The 12,397-nt window shown below is 43.2% G+C and overlaps 1 protein-coding gene across 2 annotated transcripts in view; it reads right to left on the reverse strand.

Moving 5' to 3' along the window:
* The window catches only part of MAK10 (MAK10 homolog), a 32,170-nt gene extending 20,054 nt beyond the window's left edge, over positions 1 to 12,116 (reverse strand). Inside the window, exons 1-8 of one of the 2 annotated variants that reach the window (XM_078581502.1) lie at positions 11,957 to 12,116; positions 11,488 to 11,555; positions 10,646 to 10,804; positions 10,406 to 10,573; positions 5,131 to 5,281; positions 2,015 to 2,094; positions 1,617 to 1,889; positions 1,403 to 1,546 (exon numbers count right to left, since the gene is read on the reverse strand). In XM_078581502.1, the coding sequence (XP_078437628.1) occupies positions 1,403 to 1,546; positions 1,617 to 1,889; positions 2,015 to 2,094; positions 5,131 to 5,281; positions 10,406 to 10,573; positions 10,646 to 10,804; positions 11,488 to 11,555; positions 11,957 to 12,050 (1,137 nt within the window). In that variant the 5' untranslated portion in view covers positions 12,051 to 12,116. Of the gene's footprint in view, positions 1 to 1,402; positions 1,547 to 1,616; positions 1,890 to 2,014; positions 2,095 to 5,130; positions 5,282 to 10,405; positions 10,574 to 10,645; positions 10,805 to 11,480; positions 11,556 to 11,956 lie in introns of both variants that reach the window. The other variant, XM_078581503.1, reaches the window with a different exon arrangement.
* Between the last annotated feature and the right edge of the window lie 281 nt (positions 12,117 to 12,397).

Below are 12,397 nucleotides of genomic sequence, written 5' to 3' on the forward strand. Positions count from 1 at the left end.
GCACGCACAGTTTGGGCCACCCAAGCACAGTTGGCGGAAAACACGTCATCAGAGGAGGCCTTTTGGGAGTCCATGCAGAGGACCGGTCCCAGACATAGAGAAGTGGGGGGCCGAGCATTGACAGTGGGGAATCTGGCTAAACAGAAATGAGGTGATCTTCAGAGGGGGGAAGGCCTCTACAGACGGCCTCGCCCATGAGATAGAAGGTCTCATAGCATCATGGTTTTCCTTGTGACGGGGATGAGGGAAGAGGAAAATGTATACATGTAATACGTCCTAGGGCTCGAACCATGTACTTGTCAAGTGGTTACCGATTTGTTCAGGTGACCGCCTCATATGTTTTCAAAAAAAAAAAAAGTAGATACGAAAGATATCAGGTGAGGGCCTAAGCCTCCCCAAGCACTCAAGCTGTACTTAAACAGCCGCCCACTGAGGAAAAAAGTGGAAGTGCATTTTAATGCCTGTAGATTGAGCTTACATTCCAGAGATTGATGACAGTGGGATACAGCCATATCAGATGCTTTGTAATCGAAAGAATTCATCAATGATTTCAAACACATTCAGGTAAAAGTATAAAAAGTAGAGGGGATTTAGATTGTTTGTCACACTCCCTTCTCTTTCTCTTTCATGTGTAAGTGGGCCATGTATTATCAGTGGCCCATTGATACGACCCAATCTGGGTTCGTATCGGGAACGGGCTAACCCTGGCAGGGTGGACAATGCCGAAAGGATGGAGAGCAATGAGGAAGCGGCAGAGTGGACGTCGCCGGAGGAAAGGGGCTTGATGGAGTGGACATCGTCGAGAGAGAGGAGAGACTACTGGAAGGGAAACTCAACTAACAACTCATGTCCTACCCTCCAACGAGGAGGGCTACATATTAAAATGGAAATATCAAGGGAATGCAGAAAGACGGTAATGGCCCTAGTGGGCCTAGTGGATTGTAACACCCATCCTTTTTTTTAATTTTTTCATTCCGTTCATTTGTACGAACGGGCCATGAATTATAAGTGGCCCACCTTTCTTTCAAGTGGGTGTCAATGTCACCCAACCAGTAGGTGGCCTATTTCCCACGTGGTAAATATAGCATGTAAGTGATTGGGCTCCGGCCCTCTGTAATGGGGACTGGTGTTTAAACTTCCCCCCACCTAATGCAAATATGCCTTTCCGTCCTTTCCAACTTAGGGACTGGGCCACTGCAGGGAACCAAATCTTCCCAGTCAGTTCTGTGTTCTGACAACTATAATGCTGTAAAATTTCGATTTGAGCAGGCGGCCCAATCCTTAAGAGGAAAAGGCGGGATATATAAAACATGGGAAAGAACTTAAATAATTATTGTTTGAGGAAGATTGCAAAACTACAATGAAAAAGGATAATAAATATGACCAAGTGTAGCATACAGACCTGCAGGAGGGATCTGGAAACTAAGTCTGGTTGACATTTCTGAAATTGGACCACAAAATGAAGAATTCCTTCTAAAGAAAGTTCCATCGGACATGAACAGATTGTATCCAGGTCATGCAAAAGTTTTTCGAAATAACTGATAGTCTGCGAGAATTTACAAATATCAGAGGTGAAAATGAAAAGCGATCCAAACAATATTCTTCTTCTTGCTTACCTCATTCCAGCTGAGCAGCTTGATTGAACGTGGAGGAGCCGGTGCCATCAATTTGGAGTTCAAATTAGCTGCAAACCCAATAGGCTTATATCCAGAGGCCGTAGTCAAGCAGTTTGGTTCATCTTGCTGAAATCGTTTTGCACTAAGTCTAAGGAAATCCACTGAAGAGAGAATGAGGGACAACTCTGAAAGACAAGCTGCGATGTGCTTGCGGGCCAATTCCAATCCTCTTCCTTGAGATTTCCTCATGCACGTAAGGACATGGTAGAAGTGCTGGAGAAAATCAACCAAGTATTATTGCAAGCTCCATGAATGTTTCTTACATCCAAGAAGAACAACTTAAAAGGTTAATAATAGACTATTTCTGTATGACAGGAAACAGGTTATTAGGCCAAGACCTTACGGAAGCGTAAACGACATAGCAATGCTTTGCAGAATCCCTCTTCCAGTTCCACGATAGGCTGTAAGGAATCAACATCTGCATGAATTGAAGTCACCAATGTTTGGAAGCTGACATCATACTTTTCACAAAAACCCTAAACAACCTGAAAAGGCATAGTACAACCCAAAAAATGCATATAACTGTTCTTACCCATTAGTGAAAAAATGCAAAAGATTATTTTTTTGAAGAAAAAAAATGTGCAAGATTGTCAACAAATTTCTTTGCACAGACCATTCTTAGCCATTGCAAGATCCTATCAAAATCTCATTCAGATGGAGGAGAAAAAACCAAATCCTCCATTCAGATAATGGCTATAGAAAAAGGGTTTTTTAGCAAAATTTATTTCTGTATTCTTGTCACAAATTTGCAACAGAAATTAGGGGTCTTTAATCTGTTTTGTTTCTTAGTTTAGATGCGACTTCAAGTAGATCTATTGGGTTCTTGGATTCTAAAGTTGGATCCACTTCAGGATCAGAGATGGGTTAAGCCCATCACCTTGTAACCTGTATATAAACAGACTATAAATGGAGTCATGTGTGCTTTCTTTATGAGGGAAACCCTAAACTATGGCCGCTGATGTTATGGCATAGAGATTATTTGAGGAAGTTTTTCACGGAATAAGAGCAGGTTTGATCTAGAAACCCCGCAGGACTTCATCTGAGAGCGAGGATGAAGGACAGAATCGTGTTGAATACTACGCCATGGGGTGTGCTCCAAGTGCATGAATGCACACGCATGACATTTGGCAACTAACCCAAATCAGGTCCAAGGAGACAAAATATGTTGAATATCCTTGTGTATGGGCTGAGCATGTCCTCTGTTAGGACTCCACTCCAAGTCTACAAAAGGAAGTTCCGTGGGCCTCCGGCGGGCTCGCAACCCGCATCTGCGCCCATTAGGGCTGAATTAACGGAAGGGGCGTCCCTTTTAAGGGGAGGGATGGAGACAGAAGAGGCTATCGACGAACTGGTATTGTCTCTTCCCTGCTCTCTCTCACTCCCTCACATCTCCTTCACCCTACCCCTTTCCTCGACCCAACTGTCTTCTTACCCGAGCCTCTGACCTTCCTACTCCCACCAGGTTACCTAGCGTACGACGGTCGCGCCACAAGGAAGGGCGTCCCCGAGCCAAGGCGTCCCCTGTCTCGCCCCACTGGAACCCTTTCTCCTCCCCCCCCCCCCCCCGTGTTCTGTACCTTCGGGAAACTAAGAAAACCCCCTTTGTTGCTTAACTCTTGGATTGTCTTCTCTTTCTCTCGACGGGAAGTTGGGGTTTTATCATCCTCCCACTTCTCTGGCATAAATTTGTCGTCCCACTTCTCCCATGTTGCTCTGATTCAAAACACGTTATTTGGTCCTGACCAAGAGTCAAGGCTGACATGCTACACAGCAACAGGCACAGGTTGCTAACCTAGCCAAGTGACAGCCATGGCAGAACCCTGGCTTCAGCTGCAGCCGATCCTTGACTCATGCAGGTCCAACCATGGCCCACCACCCTGCTTGGGTCTGCCAAGCCTACACAAATAAAAATTGCAACTCCCACCTTGAGAGCTAGCTAGTATTTACAGGGGGTTGTACATTTTTTTGAAAGGATTAAAGGGGAGGTGTTTTGACATGATTCTAAACCACTGTTAGGGTGTTTTTGCCCGGTAAGACATTTGCTCTTTTATTATTTGGGTAGTTTCTATTAACGTATCTGTAGCCTTCCCTAAGGAGGACAGACAATAAGTTGTAGATAAATGGCAAAATCATCAAGGAGGAAGGAAGCAGGAGATGTAGTGCAAGAGCCAGAGGGCATTTGCTATTTCATTATTTGGGTCCTTTCCCTTAAAGTATCTGTAGCCTCCTCTAAGGAGGACAGACAGTAAGTGGTAAATAAATGGCTTATTTGTGAAGGAGGAAGCAGGAGATGTAGAGGAAGAGCCAATTCAGAACATGAGATCCTCTCGAGAAGATACATGTGCAATCAGCTGCCACCACACCTCAGTTTTCTTAATAAATTCTTCGCCAACCATTTAATCCTCATTCATCGGTTCCTGTTCTCTCTCTTTCCATGAAAAAATCCATTCCTTGAATATACTATAGCTTACAGTATATTCGGCAAAAATGGCAATCTTCTTCGATGGAAGAAATAACGATGAGGAAAACAAGAAAGGGAATCTCTACAATGACACTGTACAAAGGGGATGTAGTGCTGCTTCGTAGTGCATTTGATTTGTGTAAAAATGTCACAGGTTCAAATCCTTTCATCCCTACCAGTTATTTATCCTATGGGCAGTCATGAGGGATTAATCGAGATCGATCATAATTGGGCATAATCTTGCATTTTATGAGACTATATGCATGGGTACAAATTCTTTTCCATACAGTCTTGTCTTTGTCATATGAAAGTGCTCTTAGTTCAGTTTGGCAGAACGTGGGACTCCAAAAGCCAAGGTCTCTATCAATTGCCAGGCACCATTTTGGAAAAAAATGTATTGTATAACAATGGCTTTATTAAACCATTCTTCCAAATGCAACTTAGAATTGAACTAAAAAACTGAAATACACTTCTCTGGATCTATTATTTACTGACAATTGAATTTTATTTGGTTGTATCACTTTCTACAAATAATAATCTTTTGATTTGGTTGGTGCTTATATGTCTTTCAATGAGTATCAGAACTGGGAACAAAATGTCTAAGCATACAACAAATAATCATCCAATTCATCCACATTTTTGTTCATGTGAGGATGCAAGGAGCTTTCAAGATTTTAAGAAAGTGAAGATGAGATAGAGGTAGAGTGGAAAAGAACCTCTGCCATTCAAGAATATGTTCACTAGGGTGAGTCTGTATTAAATAGGCAAACTATCCAGAACATAATTAAATACACTTCTGATGAAGAAAGCGAAATAATGAACCCAGCTGATTTTTGACAGATGCAACCCCTAAATTACAGTTCAGAAAGCACCCATTTCAGTAAGGTTTCGTTAAAATGAGATGTATTAAATGGTTTAAAAGCTTAAGTTCAATCAGTAGTAGACATAAAATAGTAAAATTGAACAAAAAGATGATCCCAAGATTAGAAATACCTTCAGAAAACTTTTTCTTAGAAGATGGAGCTCTACAGGCACGCAACTGACGGGAAAGAGTTTCCTCCACAGAATTTAGAATGGATAAGCATTTTTCATCACCCTGCTCTTTCAACGGTAAACCATAGGACAGAGCAAAAAGGTCTTCTTCCTGCAATAAGTTGGGAAAAAAATTAAAACATTCAACGGAACATTTCTTCTAAGGAAGTAACATTCAAAACATTCACAGGAAAAAATTCTGATTTTTTTGAAAGAATACAGGAAAACTTCTGATATATTAACTCATAGATATCAGGACCTAACATAACAAGGCATATGTCTTTTTACTTGTTCCTTCTCTATACTGCACGTTAGTAGGTTTCCTTTGATATTCAGTATTGGACTGTTTGAGCTAATTCTGGGTCTGTAGTTGCACTAAGAACCATATCTCCATCAACGAGAAACTATCCTTCTGGAAATTCTGTGTTTATCCCTCTCTCCATATCCACGGTGGAACTGTCTTAGAGCTTCAAGGAAGATTGATTTTCAGAGACCTCCCAGCAAACACGCCATAGTCCTGTTTTAATGCCACTTAAGTAGGTGGGCCCGCTTATGAGTTATTTCATAGTGTGTTTGCTGAAGTTATAACTGGTATTTCAACCAGTAACTCATCATGATGGAGAGCTTCTTCGTTATCCCCTGACATGTTTGCAAGAGGTTGGGCAGGTCGGCATATGTGGAGCTTGACATATAATCAAAGCTGTTTGTACTGACGTAGAAGCTTCGAATTCGCTGTTGATCTCCTTACCTGAGTCAGCCTCACCCAGCATTGTTCTCTAGCAGCCACAGGGAAGAGGAAATCCCAGAAGACTCATGGCAAGTTCATATGATACGTCAGCGGGTCTATGTAAGGAAGTAGGCCCAACAGCAGCCCAACCCAGAAGCACAGTGTGAGGTCCCCAATCTGTTTGGGTTTCCACAGCGGCGGCCATGTGCCCAACATCAGTGGTGTGACTGCAGCGCAGAGGCCCGGGGTGCCTGCCGGAGCGCGCCTTCAGTGGCACTGTGCACGGCGGCAAGGCACCACCAAGGTGCGCTTCTGGTGGCGTCCCACACAGACGGGATGTCTTGCTACCAGTCTGCAAGAGCGGCAATGCTACGCTCGCTTTTGGCGATGGTGCTGACCAACATTGCGCTGCATGTGCGACGAGTCTACGGGAGCGCCGGTTTGCACCAGTAACGGCAGACATGCCACGACTGACGGTGGGCATGCGCAGGCGCCGTGCATGCCCTGCGTGCAACATTGGGCGGTGAAGCCTGTCCTGGTCCTAGGCAATGACTTACACAGCGCCAATGCCAGTCTTTGTGCGAAGCATTGGCTGACCAGGGGTGGTGCCAACATGGGTAGGGAGACCTCGTGCGCGGTACCACAGCCTCTGGATGCTGCACATAGGGTGTCAGATCCAGAGGAGGCATCGGTGTGCATCCTTTGCCGAAGACCCACAGGCATGCGGAATGCTAGGCAGGATCAACCGCATACACACTAGCACACTGCAGAAGAGGAGAAGTGGAATCAACATTTCAGCAGCAAGGCCAACAAAGGGGGCCTTGGCAAGGCGAGGCGCGGTGCCTTCTTGCCCACTACAATGTTGACTTGTCCCAGAAGGCTTGTACATCCTAGGCCGCAGTCCCATGAGTGTGCGGCGTGCCATGGTGGGGTCAACTACGGTTGTGCAGGCGCTGCAGGCTGACAGCAGAGACGACACTCACAGCCACAGGTCGGGAGAGACAACTGAGTGGAGCGGGGCGTGGTGCTCTTGTGCCACAACTGACGTAAGGCCAAGGGCCATTTATCTAGGCCGCACTAGAGCGCAGCCAGGCGTGGCTGACTTTGTAAATTCTATTGGCAATAGACTACATAGCATTCTCTCTCAGGGGTCGACCCCACTACTTTGTAATTCTAATATACTCAAAGACTTCCGCTGCGTGGATGACTGCTGCTTGACTTGGTGATCAAGATCAAGGCCAGTGTGCTGTTAGATTGCAAACTGTGCCCTTGCAATTTAGCTTCATGACACACGGGGCCAGCCCACGAGGCCATCTACTTAAGCCCCACCTCTACGGAGGTTAGGGCAGGAAATTGTGTAGTGAGCTCTCTTCTTCACTCTGGAGTAATTACCTCCTCTACCTGACCCAGTCGTGACTCTCCCTCTCTTGTGCTCCTAGGTCAACTTCCCCTGCTACAGGCAAGGCATTGAACAATGCAATGCTTGTAATCTTGAATCCAAGAGTCATGTCAGTCTCCATGAGGAGACTACAACGCAAAGCAACGATCACACCCCCGACCGGGAATATATCACCAGCATCACCAGAAACCCCCAAAATGGAGCCCAATGCAACTTTGAGTATGTGCAAACCCTCAGATGGAAAGATCCATGCAGAGAAACCGTGTTTCCATGAAGATTCTTCAATCTCTGCCTGCTGCACCTGAGATGATCAAGTTCTAGGGCAAAAATATCTATCGATGACACCAGTTTATCATGCTGACACTCAAGGCTAGGGGCTTGGAAAAGCACTAGGTGAATGACCTAATGCCAGAAACTGACCCTGGATTTGAGGCATGGAATGCTGAGGCTGTACTTTTTTCTTCATTGATCTTTTGCTCCTGCTTCTTGTTCCTTTGTTTTTGTTTCTTTCAGAATGTGTTCTTGCAGAACTTTTGGCTCTTTAACTTTTCTATTCTGCCCACCCCTCTAGACACTAGTTCTTTACCATAATCATCTGCCACTATTTTCTGTCATTACTTCAGAACCTTCACGCGTCAGGGCATGAATGCAAAATGCCCGCAGAATGACCGAGCACAGAGGCTAGGACTGCTTCCCACTGAAGCCAATTCAGATTCAGGCACGACGTTAGGAGCAGAATCATGGATGAAGAAGATAAAGATGAATTAGAAGAAAGTTACGCTATCTTTGGTTGGCTCCTTGGCACAATGAACCCTGCAATAAAGAATGTTGGTCTCCCTCTCCCTTGGTGCCCCTCCTTCTCTAACAACGAAGTTCCTGAGGCGACTAGGATTTTGAATAAACCAAAACAGCTGTATTATATTCTGTTCAAGCTGGTTTGAATACCAACAAATACAAAAAGAGGAATGTAGACCCCGCTGACTTATGTGACTTATTCCCACATGGTATAAGTCACTAGAAGCACAGTCACATGGACCACTTATAAAAGCTGCCCAATGCCAATAGCTTCTAGAAAGGACATATGAGCCATTTATAACATGTGGTCGATTAAAAAGCTTTAAGACAAAAATTACAAGATTTAAGACTCCATGAATCAGCAACCCCCAATATGTGTATGTATACTTGTTGAACACAGACAGTTTTTCTCGCATTCTCTCTTCACTGGTGTATTTCTCTTTTATTTACCAGGTATTGGGCCATACATCGGCTGGCCCAATACAAAATCTCATATGATTTTTCTTCCTTTCACTTAATCGGTCGACTTATGAATCTTTTCTATGTACACCTTTTGGGTAAGTGGCATTTAAACCTAATTTCACTAGTAATCTTTCTGAACTTGTTTTTTCAAACCCTAATTACTTGCAGACTTCTGGGAAAAGACTGGAGTTCCAACTCGTGGCAATTTCCTGTACAATCACAATGAAGCAACTGTTGAAACAGATACATTCCATCTACCCTAAACCGAGCAATAACTGGCACATAAATACGCTTATTGATACAACCCAGAAGAAGATTCAAGGTAACTGTACTATTATGAATAGAATATGCCTACGAGTTTGAGGCAATATGGCACAAGATCAACCATTACTGACCTGTTCAGAATCCAGAAAGCCATAAAAGAACTTGAACTCTCAAGCACAGAATATATACTTTTCCAGTTGGCCCCATTGATATCTTTGAAAGGAGGTGATCCTATGAACTATCCATGAATCTTTCGGTTTGGATTTACACAATAATGGCACGGCAGAAAGGCAAATTGGTTATCTTGTGTCAAGTGCATGGACGTTATTTTTTTTGAAAGGAAGGTGTCTGGACGTTATTAGGGCACAGAATTGTATCAGAGCTATTGGGGAGAGACCATATTGACCAGAACTCATCTGTTTAGTTGTATTTAATCCAGAAATCTAAACTACTGGAGTCTCTGGAGGCCTTTCTGGGGTAAAGCCGAAAACTGGTCTTTCATGCCTGTTTGGTTGCATAACATATGTTCCTGAACAGTCTCCAACATGGAGAAAACTTGATCCCGGGGCTTTTAAATATATTTTCGTGGGCTACTCATCCACCAAGAAGGTTTATAAGTGTTATCACCCCTCAACCAGGAAATTTTTTATTCCCGCCAGAGTGACATTTTATGAATCAGAATAATGTTTTATGGTGATGGCTCTCAGAGGGACAGCAGATGCCCAAGTCAGTGCAGATTAATCTATTGATAATTCGTTGGTAAGGATGCATCCACCCAGCATACTGAATCAGGTTGATGACAGAAATTAGAATCTATCATCCACTGATCCTGATGGCAATATCAGATCAGGAAGTCCTACAAGATGAAGGCGAACAAGAGCTTGAAAAAGAAAGATCAGATCCAGATGGGGAGGTTCAACTGACTGAGGAGGAATTGCACAGGCCCCTTGCATTGTGCAAGGGACCAGGCACTGAGATAAGAAGCCATAATATCTGATCTCCACTTATGTCCCCTATGGACAATTGCGCAAGAATTACTGGGTATTTCTCCCAAGGATTGAATCGATTGAAGTACCTAGTTCTGTTGAAGAGTCATTGGCAGACAGGCTCTGGATGAGTAAATGTCAGATTTGAAGAAGAATGGTATCTGCGAAATGGTACCACTACCTGTCAGCTCTTGGCTGATCCTAGGAGAGAGAGAGGAGGCAGGACAATGGGAGGAGCCACCACCCAGGGGCAGGAAATATAACCCTAGAAGATAAGTAGAATAGCTCGATATCATTAACATTCTATCTAAGTCAAATGGGCAAATAGACTATTAGACTTCAACATATACCCCCTGATATATTATAGAGTGACAATTCAACCCTGCAGTCTAAAACTAACATCTGACGGGGAGATAGTTTGGTGTAAATGAATGTATAACCCTAAGTACAGAGCTGATGCAACATTGGAGAGGGATAAGGCCACATTAGGTCAACAGACCGGAAAACATTGGCAAAATTGACAAGTAGTTTTTAATTCAGGAAATCTCAACAGAACGGAAAACATCTACAACCAAATTTGACAAAAAATTTTTGCATAGTTACCTCATGAGTGCGAGCATCAGAAACAGCAGATACGACCATATTACATGTAGCCCTAAAAACCCGGCAGTATGAATGTAGCAATGCATGGGATGATGTCCTCTCCATCTTCAGCAGATAAATGCATGAAAAAACAGTCTGTGCCAATGAATGTCCCCTGTGCCACGTGGCCTAAAAAAAGGGGTAAAAGATAGTATCCATGAAAAAATAAGATTCATGAATTCAGTAACAAGCGGATATGACCTCGCAAGCCATAAGATGATCCATGACATCAATGCAGCGCTGGACGTCAAGTGTTCTGTCCAGACTGAGGGGAATAGGAGCAGCTCCAGTTTCAATTGCTTCTTCAACAGACCGATAGCCACATTTCTCCATCCCCGAATCCATCTTAGGGTCCATAATCTAAGAAAAATTAAAACAAAAGACTCCAATTAAAAGATATAAAAAAATAAAATTTTCCTCGATTATAACTGCAAAAAGGCGTTTGTAAACCAAATAATGCTCCAATTAGATGATAAACCCAAACTTCCTTGGAGACAATATTCGCTGTGAAAGGACAACCTCGTGAGCAGAATGGTAGTGTGCGCTGTCGTTGATGACAATGACAAGAGGAGATGACAAATTATCATCGCCCTTATCATTTGTCTTAACTGGGATGGCAATGGCAGTGACGAAGTTGTCATTATCGTTGTCATTTGAGTGAAGGCATGGATGAAGATGACAAATCCTCATTGTCATTGTCATCCTGGAGGGAGACAAATGATGAGGATGATGATGATGATGATGATGATTAAGGGATAGATTTATTTTATATAATGCTTTTATTTCCCTCTCAATATGACTCTCTGTCTAGATTATTTCAAAATGACAATAACCAGTCTTCATCCTTTTCACCGGCATTTGTACATAGCTAGGATGACAATGATGATATAATATACCATATCCTCGCCGTGGATGATGACGGCGATGATGATATTGGTGATGAATGACAATGATAAAAAAAAATTCCTCATTGTCCTCCAAACCAACACGAGGGACATTTCACAGGAGACAAAGCTTCATGACAACCGGAAAGTACCTATTACCTCCAAAGCAGACATGGCAGCAAACAAACTGAAGTTTTCTCCATAAATAAGTTCTCCATCCTGAAGATCTGAAAGGCATAAATAAAATAAAATCACACAATTGATCTTCTAATGACAACAATGTATGAAGAAAGGAATGACATGGAATATCCTTCCACTAATACAAATTAAACTAACTCTGACGCATCAACAAAGCATTGCAACGCTACACGAAGATGCCCAGCCCCATCCTCTCACTCGTAGAAGCCAAAAGCAACCACATTTACACCGTAGCCTTGGTCAGCGCGAGAAAAACGAGAAAAAAATCGCGATTTTAAAATGCAAAAACCAAATGATTCGCCGAATACGAAATAAATCTCAGCAGAACATTCAATAACCAAAAAAAGACCTAATTATGTGATAAGGAACACGATTTATGAGCAGAAAGACAATTAAGAAGCGATCCACGAGTGGAAAGAGTATACGATACCATCGCAGGCGGCCTGAACGAGGTGGGAAGCGTCTGCCCAGACCGTCTGCTCGCCGGACGGGATTGAGGATCCCAGCAACGTTCCTCCTTCCATGGACTTCTTCCTCCCTTGTACAACAGATCAACCGGCAAAACAGATGAACAAGCTGCCTGGGCAACTCCCCTTTTGGGCCCTATTTATAGGTCGCAATGATAATGATATTGAACTATATTCTTTCTTTCTTATGATATCATAAATATTGTGGGTACTAACTTAGAACTTTAATGTTAGTCATTTATGTTGGGGCAAATATTCCCATATATCCCGGGTTTTTAAAAAGGTCCGCGATCTATCCCGGGTTTTTTAAAAATTCCGCCATCTATCCCAGGTTTATTTTATTCCGCGATCTGTCACAGGTTTTCTAAAAGTTCCGTGATCTATCCCAGGTTTTCCCGACGATG

This window comes from Wolffia australiana, chromosome 10 (genome assembly GCF_029677425.1).
Source record: "Wolffia australiana isolate 7733 chromosome 10, ASM2967742v1".
Classification (NCBI taxonomy): Eukaryota; Viridiplantae; Streptophyta; class Magnoliopsida; order Alismatales; family Araceae; genus Wolffia; species Wolffia australiana.